At 40.5% G+C, this 26,233-nt stretch overlaps 2 protein-coding genes across 2 annotated transcripts; both read left to right on the top strand.

Annotated features, from left to right (window-relative positions):
* Positions 1 to 14,205: 14,205 nt before the first annotated feature.
* On the top strand, positions 14,206 to 15,507 carry LOC145782356 (uncharacterized). The gene has a single exon (XM_082594142.1). The coding sequence runs from the start codon at positions 14,206 to 14,208 to the stop codon at positions 15,505 to 15,507; it is 1,302 nt and encodes a 433-aa protein (XP_082450268.1).
* An 826-nt stretch (positions 15,508 to 16,333) lies between these two features.
* Positions 16,334 to 17,635, top strand: LOC145782355 (uncharacterized). Its single transcript, XM_082594141.1, has one exon. It carries the CDS (start codon positions 16,334 to 16,336, stop codon positions 17,633 to 17,635), a length of 1,302 nt encoding a protein of 433 aa, XP_082450267.1.
* Positions 17,636 to 26,233: the final 8,598 nt, after the last annotated feature.

Raw genomic sequence — 26,233 nt, 5'->3', positions numbered from 1 at the left:
ATGCAAACAACTGTCGTCAGTGCGGGCCTAACAACGATAGGAAACACTTTTTTCTTCTGCATGATTTTTATGTGACGTCACGTGATTCTCTGGATTTGGTCGGTAAAGATGATGCTGGTGCCAGAGTTCCTGTGCGTAATGTTAAGATTGGAAATGTTAAAGCAGCTTTTAACCGCGTTACTGCTGCTCGTGTTTTGAATCCAATGACTGGTAAATCGAAGTTGGTGTATTGTCAGCATGATCCTGGTTCGCAGTTTACTTTTGTCTCGAGTGATTTGGTGTGCGAACTTGGCGTTAAACCGTATGACAAAGCGTCGTTTAAAATGGATACTCTGGCTGGTCAGCAACCTACTTGTGCTAACCTTGTTAAACTCAACATCCAGTCGTTAGAGACGGATGAACTGTTTGGTGATATAACTTCGGTGGTTAACCCAGCTTGGGCTGACGATGTTAAAACTATACCGCATAAGCAGGATTTAAGTGGTTTTCGTCATTTTCATGACGTGAATATGTTTCATTTGAATGATTGTAGTACTGTAGATGTACTGATTGGCAACGACAACGCTTATTTGATGTGGGCAAAAGAAGAGCGTGTTGGTGAGAATCGTAGTGAACCGCATGCTTTACTCACTCCTCTCGGCTGGTTGGCTTGTGGTGGTAAGTCACCCTTAGATGAAAGCGTTGCTAACGTGTGCAGAGTGCAGACGTCTTCAGAGTCAGATGTCATCTCTGGCTTTCAGCGTAAAATTGAGTCTCGTGACATGGAAATAGCAGACCTGAACCTGGGCCTGGTTTGGTCGAGTGTGACAAGCTTCGTTTCGCATATCTTTCCTCAAAGATATGGTACTGACGGGAGGGACCACGAGAAGGTGCTTGTTCTTCCCCCCCAAATTAACTTCCCCAAATTAACGGACTGCCTACCCATCCTAGCAGGCATCCAACCCGCTGAGCTACGCCGTAAAGGAGCCACGATTTCTCTCGCTCGCCGCGCTTTGGACCCCGATCATCTCCTCCATGCAACACTCAAGAGACCACCACCTATAAAGCAGCGCTTGAAATCAAGACGCCCCTTTGTGCCTGCCGCACAACAACTCCTTAAGCACGCAGAAGAACTTAGTTTAAGTGCGGCACACTGGACGAACCACATGTGGAACACGGAATGGCAAAATCACACCTCCACGCTCCGTGACTTCATACCCAACGCCGATCCCCGTCCACCAGGGATGTCCCTCGCAAGGCTTGCGTGGGTCAGGCTTAACCGCCTGCGAACTGGCGTCGGCCGCTTTCGTTCGGACATGCACAAATGGGGCCTGGCTCCTTCATCAGAATGCGAGTGTGGTGCCACGGAACAGACCGCAGACCATGTCATCCACCACTGCCTAACCCACCGGCCTCCACACGGTGCGCATGGTCTGAGAATCCTGGACGACGAGACTGCCGAGTGGCTGAAGATTTCCTGCCCTCCAATCTAGCCTGGAAAGATCGCTCATACGCCATCATCATCAGCAGACCTGAATAAAGTCATTCAGGATTTGACGTTGCAAAATGAAACCTGTGAATTGTCTCGCAATGACATTTTGGCTAGAGAATTTGTTGAACCGAATATTGAGTTGAAAGATGGTCGATTTGAGATACCTGTACCGTTGAAGGAAGATATTGATTTACCTAACAATTTTGTGTTGGCGTCAGATAGAGCTGCTGCTTTAAGGAAGAAGGCTTTAAAACAACCTGAACTTCGTGATTTTCTTACTGACACCATGAAGGATCTTAAATCTAATGGCTATATTGAGCGTGCTGGTGAAGCAGAAAATGTAAAGGGATTTGAGTGGTATTTACCATACTTTGTGACGTCACAATTAAAAAAGCGTATTGTTTACGATGGCAAGTCTGAATTTTGAGGAACTTGTGTTAATGATGTAATGTTTTCGTGTCCTGATTTGTTAAACCCTCTGGCAGATCTCTTGGCTACATTTCGGCTGAGTAGATTTGGTTTCGTGGCCGATATGACTAAGTACTTTTTTCACATTTTGGACACTTCAATACGTAAGCCCAATTTCATTGAAATGCTTACGTACACAGGCAGTGCCGTTCGGATCGTGAACGAACGCTGTTGTATTTCCAGACGTTTAATATAAAATAAACAATAATAATTGTAGCGATAGCCAAACAAGTGAGAAAACCATTTACCTCTTGTACTTACTCATTCAGTGTATAAAAGCAACGCAATATATAGTAAGAAAGAAACGCAAAACAATCAACTAAGGAACGTGGTACAGAACGCTCAATTGATTACACGCGCAGTGCGGTGGTAATCAATTCCAACGTCTGTACCAGAAAACGCTGAACGGTGATTATGTAGTGACGCTGGTCACGAGTTACATATATTCAACGTAGATGACGACTATAACACCTCCCCGATAATTTTTATACACAAACATAAAAAATGAACAAGACACCGAATTAAACAATCAAACTCAAAGTCCGAAACGGGCCGGAGGTCTGTGGCGACGGCTCGACCTTCGTGGGTTGTGTGGCCCGAATTCCGGTACAGTCGGTGTATCGTCCGAATGCGTTCGAGCTGAGGTGGTGACAGCGGAGGAATCGACTGTTGGTGCAGGAGTTTCTCCCGGCTCCTGGTCCTCCGATGATGCATAGCGAGGTTGCAGTTGGTCCATATGGCGCCTCCACGTCGGACCATGTGGTAGCAGACGTACCAGGAAGATTCGGCTACCCTGTCGCTTAATCACCTCAGCTGGAACCCATCGATGATCCTGGCTCCGTCGTAGAGTGAATGATAGCGCGTAACAGGGATCTCCCGGTTTGAAATGTCGTTTTGTACCTTCGGAGGCGTCCGTGTTGTGAGGTTTTTGTCGGGGTACCACTTGAGACGGTGTGGGGAGAAGCGTGTCGATCTTGGTTCGAATCTGACGATTGTTGAGTAATTGGCTTGGAGAGTAGCCACTCGGAGTGGGCGTGCGTCGATACTGCTGTAGGAATTCCAAGACTGCCTGCTTCGGGGGTAGGGAAGATTTTCGAAGTGCTTGCTTGAACGTACGTACGAGGCGCTCCGCCGCTGCATTGGTTTCCGGATGGTAAGGGGCACCCGTGATGTGCACCATACCCCTCTCCTTACAGAAAGTTTGAAATTCTGTGGATTTAAAAGTAGTAGCATTATCGGTAACTATAGAATGGGGATAGCCGAAATGAGCAAAATCTTCTTCTAGCAGGTTGATAGTAGCTGTTGAAGATAAGGAAGTAGTAGCATGAATACATGGGTATTTAGAAAAAGCATCAATGCTGAGTAACCAATGGTAACCCATGAATTCTACCGCATGATCAATGTGTAAGCGACTCCATGGTGCTTCTGGAACCGTCCATGATTGGACCTGGGTTTTAGATTGCGGTTGATATTCGCCACAGGTACTACACTTGTGACAAAGTTCCGCTATGTCTCGATCGATGTTTGGCCAGTAAACGAAAGTTCTTGCCAACTGCTTCATTCTCTCAATGCCAAAATGTCCTTCATGAAGCAATTGAAGGACGGAAGGACGAAGTTTGAACGGGATGACCACTCTGGAACCGTAAAGTAGACAGCCGTAACAAGTAGAAAGAGAGTCTGCGTACTTACGAAACGGTTCGACCGGGTCTTGTGGAGAAGACTTGGCCGGCCATCCTTCATGAATGAAACGCATCACTGTGGAAATGGTAGGATCTTTAGAAGATTCTTTACGTAGTGAGGCAGCATTTGGGGTTTGGACCTGCAAATCCAAAGCATCGATAGCGCAGACGATATCAATGTCATCCGCACTTTCCTCTTCATCGAAGATTTTATCCCCTCCTGCTGGTAAGCGACTCAAAGCATCAGCGTTTTGATGATCCTTCGTCTTCCTGTACTCAATAGTGTATGTAAATTGCGACAAAAGAGTGCCCAACGAGCCAAACGATTTGCTGCCAAAGAAAGTGTCGATTTGGTCGGGCCAAAAAGACCAAGCAATGGTTTATGATCTGTGACCAAAATAAATGATCTACCATAAAGATATTGATAGAATTTCTTTAGCGCAAAAATTACCGACAAAGCCTCTTTTTGGATTTGGCTATAGTTTCTCTGCGAAGCTGTTAATATCTTTGAAACGTTTGTTATAGGCCGTTCTGTGCCATCTGGGTAACGGTGAAACAAAGTAGCACCGATGCCCACACTAGAAGCATCACATGCGATACCTACCGGAAGTGACGCATTAAAATATGTAAGAACCTCATCAGTAGAAAGGTAATGCTTCAGCTGAACAAAAGAGTTTTCTTCTTGTTTTCCCCATCTCCAAGGAATGTCCTTTTTCGTGAGATGGTATAGTGGTTCTGCTACAGTGGAAGCGTTCAACGGTAGAAACTTCGAATAAAATTGTAAGGAACCTAAAAATGAACGAAGAGAAGATACGTCAGTGGGGGAAGACATCTCCAGTATGGCGTTTACCTTCGGACCTTTGGAGATGCCCTGCCTGGACAAAATGTGTCCGAGATACTCTACCTGAGGTTGTGCAAACTTACACTTGTCCTTTCTACACCTCAGGCCTTTTGAGTGAAGTCGATCGAGGAGCCGTCTAAGATTCTGGAGATGCTCCTCAGCAGTAGTTCCACTGACAAGAATGTCGTCTAGGTAGACTGCGACCCCTGGAAGGTCGGCTGTAAGGTCGTCCATGATCTTCTGAAAATAACCTGGAGCAGAAGATATGCCAAAAGGTAAAACATTTTGTAAAAGTACGCCACGGTGAGTGCTTAATGCGAGTCGTTTTCGACTGTCAGGACCAAGTCGAATCTGATTGTAGGCATCAGCCAAGTCTATCTATCTTGCTGAAACCATACCCACCACCCAACTTTTGCACTAAGTCTTCTGGTAAGGGTAACGGGTGACAATGGGTCTCCAGGGAAGGGTTCACCGTGACTGAAAAATCGCCACATATGCGTAACTTGGCTTTCGCTTCTGAAGAGTTTGAAGGCTTACGGACTGGAACAACCGGTGTACCCCAATCGCAAAACTGAACTGGTGTCCATACACCACGTGCAATGCCCGAATCATAGGCTTGTGCTAAGTTCTCCGTTAGCGCGAAAGGTACAGGCATAGGTTTGAGAAAAACAGGTTTAGCATCAAACTTAAAATCTATGTCTAGTTCATGATCTCGTAAGCACCCGAGTTCAGGCTTAAAAACATCTTTGAACTCGTCATATAAGAGGGAGCATGCTTTCTCCAGACTCTTATCAGGCTTGTCGCATGACTGGATACTCTGTAAAGTAGAATAGTTAGTCAGATGGAATTTATCGATAGAAATTCCTAAAGACGAAATTGCATCATGACCTAGCAAGTTTAGTCCTTTGACTGTCGTGACTACAAAAGGAATATTATCTGACCTTCCCGTGGAAGGACAAGTTACCTGGGCCGTGAAAGAACCTGTGATTGGTACTAGATGCTTGGTAGCAGATTGGAACTGGGACGCTGGTGCTTGCAATTAAGGTGCGCCTACCCGAGTCCAGACGTCGTTGGAAAGGAAATTTCCATTTGTAGCAATGTCCAGTTCTAAGTGTGTGGTTACCGAATTAATGGAGATCGGTACTTCCAACTTTGAATTTCGAGGTTTTCTGCAAGAACTAGAAAGCATGTTAATTTCCTCGATACAATTTACCTTAGAAGGTTTGAACTGTCTAGCTTTCTTTCGACAAACACTCTGTAAGTGTCCCGTAATATTGCAGAAATGGCAAGTGGCTTTCTTAAACCTACAGTCATTGACGTTGTGGTTGGAATTACCACAGCGATAGCATTCTTTATTTTTATATAGTCTACTAACACAAGTTATTAATGTTGGTAATGTTGTAGCTGGTGAATAGTAGGGCGGAATTCAGAAACCAGACTTAAGGCGGCTTAAGTCTGTCTGGACAAAAGTCTGCGTTAAGCGTCGATTTTGCGATTCAGAAAGCAGACTTAAGCTTTAGCAAGGCTTATACTGGGCTTAAAAGCCGAAAGATATAAGCCACCTGCGGAGGTGGTTTAAGCCTCTGTTGAAGGAAAAAGTGTTTGGCTAATACTGGAGGTATTGAAAGTAGGAGGTTTGTTACAGCATTTTTGTAAAAAATAGACCGTCTGGTGCAAAGGCCACGAGACTTTTTTGATAGTTTTTAATGTGAAGCAGGTGTGCCTGTTGTCTTAGCTTGGTTGCAGGCAGAGTTTCGGTCTGACAGTTGGCTTGATTGTTGAATAACTAGACTTCTTTCAGACGCTGACAATAGTAGGTTACTAGTGTTATTGCTGGTGGTGTAAATTTTGAAATGCCTATTTTGTGTTGTTGAATAACCAGACGCTGACACGCAGTTTAGTAATATTGCTTGTAACATCACTTTTGCAAACATACAATTGTGATTGGTCATACTTTTTCCTTTGTCTGCAATGCCAGGAAAAAACAAGTCTATTAACTATCTTACATTTGACAGTTTTCAGACCAAAGGGAGTCTATGCGCCCGCCCCTTTAGTCATAAACTGGCAACAGTATTCCTACAATTGTACTATTTTTAACTTTCAAGGCATCAAAAATAACCTGAGTTATCTGATTCTTTCAAATTGATGAATTATTGCAAACGAAAACCATGTGCGTATTGGCATAACGTTGTCTTAACGTTGTTTCAGTGCTTAATGGGTATTACTTGCTTGTGAAAGAAATTTTTGTGCCAGATCTGTTGCGTCATGGATTACTTGGCATCTACGTTAACGAACGACTTACTGATGCAACTACAACGTTTCTATTTCAACGTCACAAAAAACGACTTTTTTCTAGTTGTAGGTTTAAATAGCACAACATTATTGCATTATTTGTTGATTTAGCATGAATATAGCTCAGCTATACGCAAACACTTCTTCGCGTCAGTTAACTATCGCTAAGATATGAACTCAATTCAATTCAATTTTATTTTTCTTTGTCGGAAAACAGCAGCAATGATAAAGTTACAAATAGTGAACGGGAACAAAACCAACAAAAAGAAAAGGTGGCAAAACTACAAAAGTTTAAAACGTGCATGCGATGCAAATTTAAAGGTTACGTACACGAAAGTAAATTAAGCACGGCCACCAAACCTAAAACTACTGCTTTAAATTCAGTGAGCAACTTGATGAGCGAGTTTACTGCGCTTTTAGATAAACATAGTTTATACAAATTCCCGTAACCCTTTAATGTAAATTGCATTATCATTTCTTATTTCAATAAAAATTCCAAGAGGATTTAATTACAACGATTCTGAACGCCAACTGCTTATTGACCTCATCAAAGACTTTCCAGTGGTGGAAAATAAATAAAAAAAATGATAAAAGCGCCTTTCCAAAATAATCAAGCGAGGAATGATTTAAACTAAAGTTTTTAACGCGAACAGCTCTACTGAAAGGACTACCCAGAGAGCAAAACCCGTTATATTTACATTGATTCAACGTTTGCAGGCGTTGAATCAATGTTAAAATGACGAATCTTGCTGTCTGGGCACACATCAGCCGAAAAAGTTAGGGTTAGTTAGTCCATCTGAAACATGGCGTTATTGACACAGGTTTTGGTTTGATACTTAGGTCACAGTATATTATTGCATATAATTGTATTTTCGTTTTCTCACAAATTTGCAAACCATTGCTTTTAGGCAACTCTTCAAAGAAAAGTATGCAAATATTCACATTGAAAGGCCTGTTCGCGATCACGCAGATCCTTTTAATCAACTTAACGGCAAGCAGTTTTGTCAACGTTTCCGTCTTAGCAAAACTGCAACTATGGAACTCTTTGAATTGTTTAAAAATGACGAAACGTTGACAGCCCGATCGCATGCAATACCGCCCATACTGCAGCTATTGATAAGCCTTTGATTTTTTGCAACTGGCCATTTCTAGAGAAGCGATGGCGACTTGGCCGGGGTTAGTCAAAGTTCTGTTTGCAGAATTGTAGCGCGTATTTCTCGGTGCATACCCATTGTCACCCAATAGGATTCTATCAATTTCTCCATTCTCAAATTTATCTCGAATGATGCTGTTGTCAAAAATCCGCGCATCATGTGTCAATCCTGGCCATGATTGTGCAAGCAAAGTCAAAACTTTCCTATTTAGGCATCAAAAATAACTTGAGTAACCTGATTCTTTCAAATTTATGAATTATTGTAAACGAAAGCCATGTGGATATTGGCATAACGTTGTTTTACGTTGTTTCATTGTTAAATGAGTATTCCTTGCTTGTGAATGAACTTTTTGTGCTAGATCTGTTGCGTCATGGATTACTTGGCATCTACTTAACGAACGACTTACTGATGCAACTATAACGTATTTCAACATCATAAAAAAGTGCTTTTTTCTAGTTGTGAGTTTAAAGCACAACATTGCCTTATTTGGTGGTTCAGCAGGAATGTAGCTCAGCTTTACAGCCTTCAGTTTCACGCTTCATTACCTCAACCAAAGAGTTGCTATAGCAAGTTCTATTTCGCGAAAACAAAGAGGCTTAATACGGTCTTATATAAGTCGCGCGTAAGTCGAGTTTCTGCATCGCAAATAAGCTTCTCGTATAAGCCTGGCCTATATAAGTCTGACTTACGCATAACACTGACTTATTTTGAGACGCAAATCTGAATTCCGCCCTAACTGTTGTACGTACATTAGATTTCTGACAATCATTAAGTTGCTAGATATGTGTAGTTTTTTCATTATAGCTGAACTTTGAACAGTCAAAACATCAAAGAAGACTTCCCTACTATAGGTACGGTACAGCCAGGTTCTCAGCAATCAAGATTTGATAAAAAATTTAATAAACAAATTACAGAGTAGAAGTTACTCTTGATGCATGTTTGTTTTTGACAGAGAATTTTACCAAGAGAGTATCTTTGCGCAGGGCTAGGTCAAAGCAAGAGATTAAAACTTTAGTTTTTTTATATGTTACTGATCAGGAATAGGTTAATAGCCTATGAAGAACCTAAAAGGTAAGCCTATGCTTGAATAAAATCATATAATTAACTACTCGCATGTTATATTTAGATAATTTAATAACAATTAATTCATAATGGGGCGTAAATGTTGTGTGATGAATTGCAATTATTACTTACTTCTTGCCAAAGATATGATAAATGTGTAGTCTTGTAAACTTTTGCAGTTGGTTACTTGGTATGAATGTCTATTGTTCATTGCAAGAATTTATCATTTTTTTCATACAATGAATGGAATGACTTGTGAAGTTTGACTGAATTTGGTAAATCAATTTAGCAATAGTTATTCAGTTATTAAGAAGGCTGTGGTTATATTTACACTACCGGTATATAGTGTAATAATAGCCTCAATAGTGTTGCCAGATAAGGAATTCTGCCCTAATTTGAGAAAAGATTAAAGCTGTTGAAAACAAAAACTTGTAGTTTGGAAATTTTTTTTAGTCCTGGGCAAAGATCAAAACCCTAATCTTATTCCTAACTCTAAACCCTACCTTAACCCTCCCTAACTTTAATCCTAACTCTGGCAACAGCTGATTGTAACAATGACATTAAGTGTGGAAAAATAGCCACTTCCAATTAAGAAATACAGAAAGCTAGCTAAATCATCAACAACAAAATGGCAAGGCTATTTGCTTTAATTCTGGTCGTTAATGAGACTTTGACTACTACTACTAGTGTATATAATAGTGATCAATGCTTTCAGAGTCCTCAATGTGTTGTGTGTTACTATCATGACGTTTAGGAATTTAATAGGCAACTAACTTATTGTAGAACATACTGTACAATACACAACATTATTGGTACAATTTACGTGTCAAAGTTAGGGAACTGGAGAAGTGCTTTATTGGAAAATCAAAGAAGTCTGATGAATGTCATAAAACGTGGTAGTAGTGGAATATGTCACATCTCAGACCCCCATGCCCCATGCTGTGACGTCAAAAAGGAACAAACCAAAAAACCACTCATGCATGACAATGAATTGTTGTTTGTTTCTATGATGATGCTAAGGTGTTGACGTCATAAAAGGTGTTGAAGCGGAACAGTCCCACTTTTAGTGTAAATTCACCCGCCAAACTTCAAATGTATAAAGAATAAACAAAGAAATGTGAGTATGATTAAAGCTGCAGGGTTGCCGGGTGTATGGTGAGCAAATTAGAGTATGATTCAAGCTCCAGGGTTGCCGGATGTATGATGTCACTGTGTTGACGTCATGTTTTCCTTGCACCATCCTTGAGTAATGGGTGATTTGGTCTCGATTTTTTTGCTTAATTTTTTTTGTTTAAAACAAGAACACAACTCGTTTCTATACGATTGAAAATGGATGTACGCTTTCAGCACCCGTTCACGTGTGTGATCACTGGACCAACTGGCAGCGGTAAAACTGAGTTTGTGGTAAAGTTTTTGCAACATCTCAAAGAGATGATAACACCTTCTCCAAATAAGGTGTTGTGGTGCTACGGAGAGTGGCAGGAAAGGTTTAAAACAATCCCGGATGTTGAGTTCTTACAAGGTCTCCCTTCAAGCGATGTCTTTGACTCAGAGAATAAAACATTGGTCGTGCTCGATGATTTGATGAGTGAAACTAATCGTAGTGTGACAGATCTTTTTACGAAAGGAAGCCACCATAAAAACATCAGTGTGATGTACATTGTTCAAAACCTTTTTCACAAAGGGAAAGAACACCGAACGATTAGTCTCAACGCACATTATTTGGTGGTGTTTAAAAACCCTAGAGACAACTCTCAGATACTTCATTTGGCAAAGCAAGCTTATCCGAGGCAAACGGGTGTTCTTCAAGAAGCTTTTGCAGACGCAACATCTAACCTTTCGGTTATTTACTGTTGGATTTTAAACAAAGCACCCCAGAAAAATTTCGATTGCGAACTGACAGCTTTCCAGGAGAAAGAAATTTTGTATACGTCCCCAATCCTCGATGATGACTGCTCGTTTACAACGACACATCGACACACTCAAACTTCTTTCCAAAGCGAATCCTAATGTTGCTAAAGGGGTTATAAAGTCAGCAGATAACGAATTGATTAAGTGTGTTTGTGATTGTTGCTACAACGTGTTAAAGGGCAACGTCCCCATCTCTTCAAAGCAAAAGGCAAATCTGCTTAAATACAAGAAACTTTTGCGTGAACTGGCCAAAAAGAAGACCAGTCTTACTAAAAAACGACAGATTATTCAACGCGGAGGCTTTCTGGGAGCCCTCCTATCCGCCGTTGTTTCTGCGATCGCTGGGTTGATTGGCACTTTGGCTTCGTAATAACAAGATGGAGAGTGTCAAAAAGATGAGTCTTGTGGAACCACGCCTTCTAGAATCGATGCGAGAAAAGAACATTCAAAAACCTCCTTTGCTGAAAGCGATGAGTGAGTTGGACTCCAAAATGAATGACATTCTTTCACGTTCTAATCTGACCACGAGTGAAAAAGTGAAACTCTACGATCTAATCTTGCAGCAGTATATTGTTTATCGTGAAAAATATGTCGATGCTCCAACAAAGATTGTTCTTGAAGAGAAACGACATTTTACTGAGGATGACATATTGGTAGGAGTTGCAAAAACCTACCTCGGAAAAAGTCGCGATCTTGTAGCCTTCATCAAAAACAATACTTCTCTCGGTTGGAACAAATCAGGCGAACTCACGATTCACGAACAGGCGATTCCTAACTCCAATATAAAACATTTGATTTCGGCTGTCGTTCATAAATCGAAAAACTCTCAACCGATCGGTTTGAAAGAGTTTCAAGAAGAGTTGGGTGAAACTCACCCTTTTCCCTGTCTCAAAAAGAAGATAACATGGCGTCAGCACGATTGATTTATTATGACGCCGGGAATCCTGGAAGCTTCAGTGGAGAGGAAAGATTACGTAGGGTGATCAACAAACCTGTAAAACCATGGCTCAGCTCTCAAGACGCTTACACACTCCATAAACCAATTCGCATACGCTTTCCACGTCGTCGTGTGGTGGTAGGTGACATCGCAGAGCAATTTCAAGCTGATTTGATCGATTTGATTGCTTTGAAAAAAGAAAATCGCAACTACAAATATCTCTTGACTTGTATTGATGTTTTTTCAAAATTTGCTTGGGTTGAACCTTTGAAAGACAAAAGCGAAAAAAGCTTGGTTCAGGCCTTCTCAAAGATTGTTCAAAAATCTTCTCCTCGGACACTGCAAACGGATAAAGGTACAGAGTTTACAAACAAAACTTTTCAAAAATGGTTGAAAAACCACAGGATTCATTTCTTCACCACACACAACCAAGAAACAAAAGCGTTGTGGAGCGGTTTAATCGCACTCTTAAAAATTGCATGTGGCACTATTTCACCTGGAAGAATACCAGACGTTATGTTGATGTTCTAACCGAGTTGGTGCGTTCCTACAATCATTCCTACCACAGAAGCATCAAGCGCACACCGGCCTCCGTTAACACTGAAAATCAAGAGATTGTTTGGCAAACTCTTTACGGTGACATTTCCTTGCCTAAACAACCGAAGCTTGAAGCTGGTTCGCTTGTTCGAGTCAGTAAAAGCAGACGAAGCTTTCACAAAGGTTATTTACCTAACTGGACAGAGGAGTTTTTTCTCGTGGACAAGGCTTTGACCGGTGATCCCCCGGTTTATGTTTTGAAAGATTTAGACGGGGAAGCACTGCACGGTACGTTTTACGAACAAGAAATTCAAAAAGTTTCAAAAGAAAACGACATCTACAAGGTAGAAGCGATTCTAGGTAGGAGAAAAAAGAATCGAAAGAAACAGATCCTTGTAAAGTGGCTCGGTTACCCGGACAAGTTCAATTGCTGGATTGACGAAGCGAGTGTTGTACGTTATGGCTGAGTGGAAAATGTGTGGAAAAAACGTTCCCAGAAGTGAAATAGTTTATTTTTTTCAAATGGTTGTCATTTTGATTGTGATATCGTTCAGTCTCTACAATCTGAGTTTAGAAGCGGACCCGCACAAACTTTGGATCGTGTTGCTTTCCAATTGTTTAGGTTTGGTTATGCCCCAACCCAAAATAAAATATCCAAAGAAAAATGTTTTACCTAACCCTGCCGAGTAACAGCTCCATGAAATTTTTCCCTTCCAACACCTTGACGGATTATGCGGTCAGACTACCAAATGAGATCAACTTGGAAGGAGATTGGGAGGTTGGTATCGCCGAAATCCAATATCCACACTCCTGGAAGAACATCACCAATTCGGTCAATCATTGGTTGCGCTATGTAGACGGTGTAATTGACACTGTCGTGGCCTTGGATTCTGGTCACTACCCTAATCCTCAAGCCATCCTTCAATACTTGGAAATGAAATTAAAGCGTACAATTGGAACGCAATTGTCATTACACTTGTATTACAATCCTTACACAAGGCTTATCAATATGTTGGTCAAAAGCGGCGCCCACATCACGATGGGTGAAGGACTTGCTCAATTGTTGGGGTTTCATAGAAAACGTTTTAAAAGCGGTGAATATGAAGCAAGACGTCACGTAGACATACATCAAGGTTTTTATGCCATGTACTTGTATTGCGATGTGGTAGAACCCAGGGTGGTTGACGACACCTTAGCTCCTTTGCTGGCTATAGTTCCTGTGGAAGGAAAAGCTGGTGATTACATTTACCAAAGAAGTGAGAAAGTGCATTATCACACCGTTCAACTGAAAAACTTCGACACGGTACATATATCGCTGCGAGACGATCAGGGCAAGCCACTTCGATTTGTGACGGGAAAAGTAGTGGTCACGCTTCACTTTCGGAAAAGACGTCTTCATCAACTATAATGCCTCACAAGCCCGCGTTCTGTTGCAACGCAAGAGCCTATGAAAACTATTACGTCTCCCAGGTTGGTCACGGTACACCAGGGTTTTTTTTCCGGCGCCCAATATCAAAACGGTTACGGTTTGGGGAGTATATTTTCCAGCCTCGGAAAAGCGATCTTGCCTTTGATCAAGTCAGGAGCAAAGACGGTTGGAAAAGAAGTTCTCAGGTCAGGTGCACATTTTGCTTCGGATTTGTTATCTGGAAAAAGTGCGAAAGAAGCGGCTTTACAAAGATCGAAGCAGGCTGGTGTCAATTTATTGAAACGCGTCGCGGCCCCGGTCCATCGAACCCCACCACGCGAGACCTTTTTCTCATCTCCACCTGTCGAAAGGCGAAAGAAAATCAAAAAATCCAACAGTTTGAAAAAACGTAGACGGAAAGCGGTCGTATCAAAAGACATTTTCGATGGCTAGCTTGATTCATGAAAAGTCTTGTGAAGGGTTGAAAACCGAGCTGGATTTGTTTGCTGTTCCACCTACCCAAACCAGTTTGGAAAGTGGACATTATGTGGAACATCGCCCGCAATCTACTCTCACCGACAGCGGTCCTGTCGAGTTTTTGATTGTCGAGGAAGGTGACTACTACATCGATTTGGCCAACACCTTACTCTACGTTCGTGCTAAAGTGGTCAAAAATGACGGCACAGATTTAGCCGAAAACGATGCCGTTGCTCCGGTTTGCAATTGGTTGCACAGTCTGTGGTCACAGATTAATCTAAGCCTAAACAACACCCAGGTATCTCAATCGAATCACACGTATCCCTACAGAGCTTACTTGGAGACTCTCCTCAGTTTCGGAGGACCTGCAAAATCTTCACAGCTCTCTGCAAACTTATGGTACAAGGACTCCAAGGATAAGTTTGATACGCTCGCTGTTGCAAATGCAGGCTTCAATCGACGCAAGGCGTTGACGCAAGAAAGTCGATCGGTGGACATGATAGGGAAATTGCATCTGGATATGACCTTTCAAAATCGATATTTACTCAACGGAGTCGAGATGAAGCTCAAATTGACTAGAGCCTCCGGCGCGTTTTGTCTCACGGGGGCAGGAAAGGTCAAGCTGCAAGAAGTGGCTTTATTCTGCAGAAAGGTCAAACCCAGTGACCCTGTAAGAATCGCCCACATCAAAGCGCTCCAGTCTGGAACAGCCAAGTATCCAATCCGCCGTGTAGAAACAAAAGCTTTTACCGTGCCAAGAGGCAATCTCACCGTCACCAAAGAAAATCTCTTTCTCGGTCAGTTACCAAGAAGGGTGGTGATCGGCATGGTGGACAATGCTCTTTCTTTCAACGGTCTGTCGGCCAGAAATCCGTTTGATTTCAAACACAACTCTGTAAATTTTTTGGCTTTGTATCGTGACGGAAAGCAGATTCATTCCAAACCATACCATCCTGACTTTGGAAATGGAAAATATATACGCAGCTACCTCTCCCTATTTACAGGAACAAATCAATATTACACAGACGAAGGCAATGATATCTCCAGAGCGGAATATCCAGGCGGATATACCCTGTTTGCGTTTGATTTGACACTGGACCTTGGTTCGGGGGCGAGTCATTTCGAATTAATAAAGCATGGCAACTTGCGATTGGAAATTCACTTTGCGACAGCCTTACAGCAAACTATCAATGTCATTGTCTATGCAGAGCACGACAATCTTCTAGAAATTGATCGCAACAAAAGTGTCATATTCGACTATTCGGCATGAACTCGGACCAGATTTCGAGGATTTTATTCAACGACTCTTGTCTAAAGCGTGTTTTTAAGGGTGTGTACACGAGAGACATGTTGCCCCAAGACGTATCTCCCCCTGCTGCTTTTGTCTTCAACACCGACGAAAGCGATCAACTGGGTGAACACTGGGTTGCTGTTTATTTGAATGGTCACGAGCAAGGCGAATTTTTCGATTCTTTTGGTATCCGACCCTACCACAGTGAATTTATCGATTTCATGCATCTCCACTCGATCGATTGGATCTGGAACCACACCACAATTCAAGGACCTTTGTCGCTTGTCTGTGGCCACTATTGCATGTATTTTCTATTAAAACGCTGTCGCGGTGTATCCACGAAGGCGATTGTCTCAAATTTTCGTGCTGATCTCAATGCAAACGATCGTGCAAGAGCCTATGAAAACTATTACGTCTCCCAGGTTAGTCACGGTACACCAGGGTTTTTTTTCCGGCGCCCAATATCAAAACGGTTACGGTTTGGGGAGTATATTTTCCAGCCTCGGAAAAGCGATCTTGCCTTTGATCAAGTCAGGAGCAAAGACGGTTGGAAAAGAAGTTCTCAGGTCAGGTGCACATTTTGCTTCGGATTTGTTATCTGGAAAAAGTGCGAAAGAAGCGGCTTTACAAAGATCGAAGCAGGCTGGTGTCAATTTATTGAAACGCGTCGCGGCCCCGGTCCATCGAACCCCACCACGCGAGACCTTTTTCTCATCTCCACCTGTCGAAAGGCGAAAGAAAATCAAAAAATCCAACAGTTTGAAAAAACGTAGACGGAAAGCGGTCGTATCAAAAGACATTTTCGATGGCTAGCTTGATTCATGAAAAGTCTTGTGAAGGGTTGAAAACCGAGCTGGATTTGTTTGCTGTTCCACCTACCCAAACCAGTTTGGAAAGTGGACATTATGTGGAACATCGCCCGCAATCTACTCTCACCGACAGCGGTCCTGTCGAGTTTTTGATTGTCGAGGAAGGTGACTACTACATCGATTTGGCCAACACCTTACTCTACGTTCGTGCTAAAGTGGTCAAAAATGACGGCACAGATTTAGCCGAAAACGATGCCGTTGCTCCGGTTTGCAATTGGTTGCACAGTCTGTGGTCACAGATTAATCTAAGCCTAAACAACACCCAGGTATCTCAATCGAATCACACGTATCCCTACAGAGCTTACTTGGAGACTCTCCTCAGTTTCGGAGGACCTGCAAAATCTTCACAGCTCTCTGCAAACTTATGGTACAAGGACTCCAAGGATAAGTTTGATACGCTCGCTGTTGCAAATGCAGGCTTCAATCGACGCAAGGCGTTGACGCAAGAAAGTCGATCGGTGGACATGATAGGGAAATTGCATCTGGATATGACCTTTCAAAATCGATATTTACTCAACGGAGTCGAGATGAAGCTCAAATTGACTAGAGCCTCCGGCGCGTTTTGTCTCACGGGGGCAGGAAAGGTCAAGCTGCAAGAAGTGGCTTTATTCTGCAGAAAGGTCAAACCCAGTGACCCTGTAAGAATCGCCCACATCAAAGCGCTCCAGTCTGGAACAGCCAAGTATCCAATCCGCCGTGTAGAAACAAAAGCTTTTACCGTGCCAAGAGGCAATCTCACCGTCACCAAAGAAAATCTCTTTCTCGGTCAGTTACCAAGAAGGGTGGTGATCGGCATGGTGGACAATGCTCTTTCTTTCAACGGTCTGTCGGCCAGAAATCCGTTTGATTTCAAACACAACTCTGTAAATTTTTTGGCTTTGTATCGTGACGGAAAGCAGATTCATTCCAAACCATACCATCCTGACTTTGGAAATGGAAAATATATACGCAGCTACCTCTCCCTATTTACAGGAACAAATCAATATTACACAGACGAAGGCAATGATATCTCCAGAGCGGAATATCCAGGCGGATATACCCTGTTTGCGTTTGATTTGACACTGGACCTTGGTTCGGGGGCGAGTCATTTCGAATTAATAAAGCATGGCAACTTGCGATTGGAAATTCACTTTGCGACAGCCTTACAGCAAACTATCAATGTCATTGTCTATGCAGAGCACGACAATCTTCTAGAAATTGATCGCAACAAAAGTGTCATATTCGACTATTCGGCATGAACTCGGACCAGATTTCGAGGATTTTATTCAACGACTCTTGTCTAAAGCGTGTTTTTAAGGGTGTGTACACGAGAGACATGTTGCCCCAAGACGTATCTCCCCCTGCTGCTTTTGTCTTCAACACCGACGAAAGCGATCAACTGGGTGAACACTGGGTTGCTGTTTATTTGAATGGTCACGAGCAAGGCGAATTTTTCGATTCTTTTGGTATCCGACCCTACCACAGTGAATTTATCGATTTCATGCATCTCCACTCGATCGATTGGATCTGGAACCACACCACAATTCAAGGACCTTTGTCGCTTGTCTGTGGCCACTATTGCATGTATTTTCTATTAAAACGCTGTCGCGGTGTATCCACGATAAGGCGATAGTCTCAAATTTTCGTTCTGATCTTAATACAAACGATCGTGCTATTGAAGACTTTGTACGCCAGCGTTATAGAATAAAAATTTAATTTGTACATTTGTTTAGCTTTTTGTTTTTTATTATGTATTTGTGTCTATTACACAGTTGTTGCATTTTACCTCAATTTCATGTTTGTTTGTTTTTTTTCAACATAAAGTTAAAAAAAAATCTTCCTGCTTCACCTTTCAATGCATTTTTTTTGTAAATTCTACCTTTGCACTTAAAATTAAATTCTATCTTTGCACTTAAAATTATATTGCTGTTGTTGTTCAAATTTTTTTTTTTTAATTCTACCTTTCCACTTAAAATCATATTGCTGTTGTTGCTCAATAAAAAAAAAAAATACAAGTTTGCAATTTTATTTTATTGCAAAGCGCAAAAAGGCTAAAATGATGCAGGTAAATTTCGAAAAAAAAAAAAAGACATCTAAATGTTGCGGCGGCGTTTGCTTGGGGGCTCGTCAGAAGCGTTACATTGCTTGACCTGAGACCGTTTGAGCAGTGCGAGAAGTGCCGCAAATTGTTCACCATCGTCAGGGTTGTCGAGCTCGATCTCCTGGTTGTAAATCGCATAGGATTCGCAACGATCCAGAACGTGGACTAGATACTGGCTTGGTGCGTAGATGTTGTTGCTCTCGAAGTTTAGGACAAACTTATCTTCAGCAATTTCTGCCCGCACCAAGTCGACGCGTTGTTGATGACGGCAGTCATCGTCGATTTCCGCTGTGTACTAGTATACAACAGTCAAGTAGGGGCGACTCTTCTTTCTGGGAAGAAAAGCAAGATAAGGAACGTTGAGAAAGAGACTTTCGGCGACCTTTAAAAGATGCTGCGTGTTAAATTGCAGGGTTCCACGCTTAACAGTGATGATAGCCTTGCGCAGTCGACCGTTACACAGTACGTGATCACCTTCGTCAAAGATCGCCGTAAACACATTGCGAATAGCGTACGATTGCTGCTTCAGATCATCAGCTTTATCCATCAAACGTTGAGACTCCATCAAACCATTGTAACAAGACGTCGCCGGTAGAGTGTTGATCGATTCTTCGGTGATTTGAAGAGCTTGCTGTTCTATTTTTCTTGCAATGCTAGCACAGGATTGCATTTTGTCTCACACTCGAGCACTGCTCCTTTTTATAGGCTTGAAACCTTTTTTTTTTCAAAGACTTGTTCAGACTGGCCCACCAAATGCGGCAATCAATTTTATACATATTTTTTTTTTCAAAGACCTGTTCAGACAGGCCCACCAAAGAAACGTCGCAAGCAACTCAAGCTGTTTATCAGGAAATGGTGCAACAACAGAGTTTGAAACAAGGAAAACAAGAAATTGATATCGTTACCTTATCTGTATAGCTGTTACTATGTTTCCAACACAATGAATATGATAAAAACAAAATAAATCAATAGATACTGAAATAAGGAAAATTTGCTTGTCTGTACAACTTTACACTATGTTGCCAACAAAAGAATATGATAAAAACAAAACAAGTAGTTAAATTTGCAGCGGTTCTGTCGATACACCGTCTTCAAGAACCTTGCGTTTGATGTAAAGATATGTAAGGCTCACACGTTCTTGCACACAAGTGTGGACGGCGTTTTTATGAACGCGAAATGTCGTGTTTTTGCCAGATGCAGGAACGCCGGTTTCAAGAACATCGAGATATGTTTGTTCTGTCAACGGGTTTTGTTTTTTGACGATTCCTTTACAGGAGAGTTTATTTCCTTCTTCACCGCTACAGTGGTAAGTTTTACTGTTCAAAGAGACAATCGATTTACCGACAAATTCTGTCTTGAAAAGACCCGGTTCACGTTTATCAAATTGCTCCCGAGCTTTGCAACATGCGTGAACCTGCGGCCATGTTTCGAAACGACACCGTGTTTCAATAAAATCGTTCATATGCGGGTCGCAAGCGGGTGAAGGCAGCCAGCGATGGAGTTCCGTAAAGAAGAAACGACGTTCATCTGGTTTGACCAAAGCATCCAAACTGTCACCAGCCAACGCAATGTAAAGTGAATCGGTGTCTGTGTTGAAAAAGCATGTCTTAAAAAAACATCTTATTAAAAAAAGCATTTGTTATTTTATTGGTAAATCGACACAAACTTATACGTTAGGCTTGAACAGTTAGGTGGTGCTAGAGAGCTGTTAACCACTTACCCGAATAGCACACTTGAAAATTGTCTCTGCTGAGGTAACGATCGAGAAATTGGAAATAAAATTCAAGCATTCTCAGTTTGGCATATTGATACACGAAAAACGCCACTTGAATAGGCAGGTTCAGCTTTATTTTCCTTGGCATAGACACAACTTCAAAAAGTTCTGGAGTGATTTCAAGCAAATTTCTGAAACTGTGGCTTTCGATCTTGCGAGAAAGACCACCTTCGCTCACAAGTTGCACTGTTCGATGCCGTTCTTTGTTTTTTTTGTTTTTGTTTTATTATCTTTATCCTGCATTGCGGGAAAGCGGACTTGAGCGCTATGCATCGGTGTACGCCTTCCGACGTAGCCTACACCTGACCCACGCTGCAGCCGACTGCAATGTCTGTTTCCGGTTGTCTACTCTATTTATGACTTAAATTTGGTACTACCCATTACTCGAAATCGATCACTGGGTAGAGGCAATTATCGTAAAGTTTCTTGCCCAGAGAAACAACAGCAAGTGCGGGCGACTGGAGTCGAACACGCAGGCTCTCGACTGCGAGCCCAACGCGCTAACCACTCGGCCACTCCTTGCCATTTTACCATAACCACAATTTCCAAATAATTTTTCAGTGTCGGCGATAATTTTGAAGCTGTTGTGAATATCAGCTTGGCGCCTAGCGGAAGAAACGTTTTGAACAAACGTTTGAAAGGGTATTTTTTTGGTGTAACACATCACATCATTCTATTTGAATAAGTTTCAGGGAATGCTGGACTAGCAAACATTCTATAGGTTCCTGTATTTTTACTGATAATATCATATTAAATAATTCAAAAAAAAAAGAAGAAAATATTGAACTGCAACATGACTACTGAGGACAAGGCGAAGATGGATGAGATACTGAAAGGAATGGCAGAGATTATAAAAAGTCAAAAAAGGTATGAGCAAAAGTATGATAATGTCCAGACCACTGCTGCACCCCCTGCTGCTGCTGTGTCTTCATCTTTTACAGATGGACTTCACCAGGCCCAACACTCGGAGCTGACGGAGCTATCTAAACAAGTTTATGCTCTGCAAGAACAAGTTTGGGAATGTAGTTGAATGAGTTTCGCTTTTAGCAGCATGATCGTTGCTTACTTCACAGTGTAGATTCAAACGATCTGTTATAGCCTGATGCTGCGGGTTCTTTTTGGCAATATCAAATTACACTAGCTTTCGGAACACAGTTCCCTAGTCATGTGCTATGACGAATGGTGTTGAAGTCAGTGAGTGGTTTTTTAAACAAGTGGTTTTTTCACCTAATCTACTAATCAACTGATCCAACAAAACCTCACAGCAATAACGCCTAACAGCACAGAAACTCAACAGCCGGCAGCCTCAAGCTAAAACAAAGAGCCATTTTAAAAAACCACTCACTGACTTCAACACCATTCGTCATAGCACATGACTAGGGAACTGTGTTCCGAAAGCTAGTGTAATTTGATATTGCCAAAAAGAACCCGCAGCATCAGGCTATAACAGATCGTTTGAATCTACACTGTGAAGTAAGCAAGTTTGGGAACTCCAGCACTCTGTATACAGGACAGAGCGCAAGCTGGATGACTTGGAGCAGTATGGGCGAAGCAATTGCCTCATACTTCATGGATGTACTGACAGCCCAAACAAGGGAAGTAATGTTGATTACTCGAAATATGTGGTAAAAAAAAATAATCAAGTAGTTAAACCAACTAACTGCCTTACTATGAGTGACATAGATGCATGCCACCCCTTGCCATCTAAAAAACTAAACAAACCAATAATTATTAAATTTGTTAGAAGGATGACAAGGGATGAAATTTTTTATTCAAAAAGCAAGTTAAAAACTGATGATGGTCCTAAACTATCGATCACAGAGTCCTTGACCAAACGACGTCTGTCATTACTTCGTCAAGCGAGAGATGCTTTTGGTTTCAAGGACGTCTGGACATCCAAAGGAACAGTGTGGTGCTTCTGGAATAACAAAAGGCAAGTGATAGATGATTTTTCAGATATTCCAAAAATTTTCAACCGTAAGGCATCTTAACCTATTTTGTTAGGCTGTAACATTATGCAGTTTTCAATTATCATTTCGAAGCTAAACAAACCATATCACATGATATATTATTACCAATGACAGTAAAACCAAACTCAGGAACCCTTTTACTTTATCCATTCTCTTAAACCTTAGCTTAGCTTTTAACCAACCCTATTTTATACGTACCTTTTTGTTTTTCAATTCTACGTTTATAATAATAATACATGTCATTAAAACCAAAATGTAACTATTGCATGAAAACAATCAGAAAAAATCAAAAATTTATTAAATGTGTAACTTGTCCCATTGAAGTTCATGTCAAATGTTGTAAAAAAAGTGCAAACTATCATGACATACAAAATTGGACATGTACCATGTGCAGTGATTGGATTCCTCCTTTTGTCCATCTATCCAACACTGAATTAATTACACTGGTTGGAAGCCACAGTATATCAAATCTTACCTTCAAGCCTGACTATCTGAATGATATGTTTGCAAGCACATCTTACACAAACAACAATGACATAGGCTAGATGACCTTTTTATGCCTAATTTATCTGAAACATATGTAGACTCAACAACTGTCAATAAACTAAAAATGGACTGCTCACTAGGGCCAGTCTTCTCTTCATTATGTATCAATGCTCGGTCTATTGTTAATGTAAAAAATTTCACCAAACTTGAGGCCCTGCTGATGTCTATAAAATTTTATAGACATCTAATTTTATATACTTACTAGACATACTAATTTTATATATAAAATATAATTTTAAAATATCAGTCCTGATTTAATTTCTGTAGTCGAAACATGGATTCAGCCTAATTCAAAAGGTCCTTACTTAAACCTACCGGGCTATACATTCATATCAAATGCTCAAATAAACAGTCGCGGTGGAGGAGTAGGAATATACTTAAAAAGTGATATTATGTATACCAAGCGTGATGACCTAGCCATTATGAAAGAACAAGTATTTGAGTCTATTTTTATTGATATTTTTGTCGGTGGTAAACAAGTGACCTGTGGTAGCATTTATCGAGCACCTGCATTGGATGCTAAGTCAAACTTGGAATTTCTTGATCTGCTTAGTGAGTGCATTAATAACATAGGTACATCAAAACAATGCTACATAATGGGAGATTTTAATTATAATTTATTGGATTATGAAAACATCAATGTAGGCAATTTTACAGACTTGATGTTCTCAAATTCTTTTTACCCACTAATTAATAAACCTACTAGAATAACTGACACCAGTGCAACAGTCTTAGATCAAATATGGTCCAATGTGCAAACAGGTAATGAAAGTCGGTGTGGAATTCTAATTAATGCAATCTCAGACCACTTCCCAGTTAGGCCTATGCATTGTACAAATATTGGAAAACCCTCAGTTACATGTCATCAATATACCAGATCATTTAATCTCTCAAACATACAAAATTTCTCAAATGCTCTGGAAAATATAGACATCACGTGTTGCCTAAATCAAACTGATGCTGATGAAGCTTATGAGTCATTCATAGGAGAATATACTAGTCAATTTAATAAGCATTTTCCTTTACAAAAAACACCTTTAAAAAAGAATAATTCTTGGATTGATAGAGAACTACTACATCTATTACGAAGAAAAGAGCGTTTGTTTAAAAAGTACATAGCAAATAAAACTATTCACTCCAAAAAGAACTACACCTCTGCAAGAAACTTATACTTCCATACAGTTCAACAAAAAAAGAAGGAATTTTATAAATCTAAATTTGAAAAGCAAAAGTTTAATATGAAAGCTACTTGGCAAACAATCAACAATCTATTAGGTAAATCCCAGTCTAAGACTAACCATGGCATCAAAATAAATGATAGTACAGTCATTGACAGATTAACTATTGCAAATCACTTCAATGATCACTTTTCCTGTGCTGCCCATTCCCTCACAAAAAAAATTCCCAAATCAAATACAATATTTTCAACATATCTTGATTCTCCATGCTCTGAGACAATTTATATTTATCAAACTACTTTGAATGAAATTAACAATATTATTCATGCTATGCCAGCAAAAACTAGCAGTGGCATCGATGAAATACCATCATGGCTTACGTAATACAGGCCTTGCCATCGTGCGAGCTGGAGTCCAAGCTGGAGGCGAACAAAAACTCATGTCTATAACTTGCTAAACACACTTTTCAAGGCTTGTTTGCCCATTTTGTTAAATCCTGCTCGATTGATACCATATCAGTAAACAATAATGATTTTTTTTTTAATTATTGATAAGTTATATGCATTCTACGTTTGATTTACAATGAATGACACATTTAAATAAAGCACATAGTGGAATAAAAGGTGTTAAATAAAAAGGTACAAATGCACACAAGAAAACAATATTTCTTGGTCAAGCATAATCTGCTATTATTAACGTTGATTTAACGTCAGTAACGCAAATACAAGCACAACACAAAAGCACAATGAAAGACAATATGTATGGGTCATTCTATTATAATACAGTCGAAATTTTGTAACCCATCCTCTCAGAATTTCTTCATTTTTTTTAATATGTTAGAGCTATTAGGAAAAGATGAAGATTGGCATTTGTACTGTCAAAATCCATCAAGCGGTTTTTAAAATATTAACGAGTATATTTTTGCCACTAAAGGCGCTGTTTTCATATCACAAAAACAAAAATAGCTTAGAATTCGTATTTTTTATGATACAAAAATAATAAAAATATGTATTCTTATAGTTTTTGGGGCAAGGAATTGAAATATGTTATTACATTTGTGAAAAGAGCAAAGAAAAACACTTTTTTCATTGTACAAAAGCTTTGGGCCACTCCATTTCAATGCCCCATATCTCAAATCTGCAAAAAGATTTTTCCCCCAACTAATGCATGCTAAACTGTCACGAAAAGCTATCTGCTTCATGTAGAAAAGTATGATAAATACATTTTGTTGCAAGCTTCTGCAATTGACATGAAATTTTCATTGCTACAGTATATTCATAATGTTTCCAATCAATAGACTTGAAGTGTCATACAATTAAGGCACTAATGATGCTCTACAGTAGTAGAGCGAAATGCATATGCCATAAATAGGGCACTGCTGATTATTGATTTTTTAATAAAAAATACATGATCACACAGCATATGCATCATGATGTCATGGTAAATGTTCAGTTTGATTGGTGACAGATTTTGATTTAAAAGACTTTCATTAAGTGCATCAAGTGCACCTTCGTTATCTGTAATTGCAAATTCTGATCTGTCAGCTTCAGATGTACTTGAAGATTAGCATGCATCATCACACTCATCCGTGTCAGACGGTTTGTCCTTGGCTAGAATATCAAGCTCTTTTTTTGCTTGTCTTTGGCAAGTGATGCATAATTTCAATCCGGGTCACTGTGATCCGGGTGTAATTGCATTGTGGGTTTTTATCAAACTTCTTGACATGAGTATTTAATGTAATTGATTGGCGTGCTTTGGGAAGCTTAACTCCATAATGGAGTTGTAAGAGATTGCAGCATCTCGTTTGTCTCTTTTCACATCGCGCAAAATGTATACTTAATAAGGATAAAGGCATATCTTTGCACTTAGTCGTACATGCAATCTTCCACTTTGACTCCCGCTCTCCATTATGCAGTTCTAGTTCATTTCGTTTCAACTGTGCAATGGGTAACAATTCTTGTCGTTTGGTATACCACGTTTTATGACATTCATCAGACTCCTTTGATTTTCTAATAAAGCACTTCTCCAGATCCATAACTTTGACACATAAATTGTAGCAATAATGTTGTGTATTGTACAGTATGTTCTACAATAAGTTATTTGCCTATTAAATTCCTAAAAGTCATGATGGTAACACATAATACATTGAGCACTCTGAAAGCATTGATCACTGTCATATACAGCAGTAGTCACAGTCTCATTAACGACCAGAATTAAAGCAAATAGCCTTGCCATTTTGTTGTTGATGATTTAGCTAGCTTTCTGTATTTCTTATTAGGAAGTGGCTA

Source organism: Aplidium turbinatum, chromosome 13 (assembly GCF_918807975.1).
Source record: "Aplidium turbinatum chromosome 13, kaAplTurb1.1, whole genome shotgun sequence".
In the NCBI taxonomy this organism is placed as follows: domain Eukaryota; kingdom Metazoa; phylum Chordata; class Ascidiacea; order Aplousobranchia; family Polyclinidae; genus Aplidium; species Aplidium turbinatum.
The sequence above is the reverse complement of the archived record's forward strand: the minus strand, read 5'-3'. Positions and strand labels throughout refer to the sequence as shown.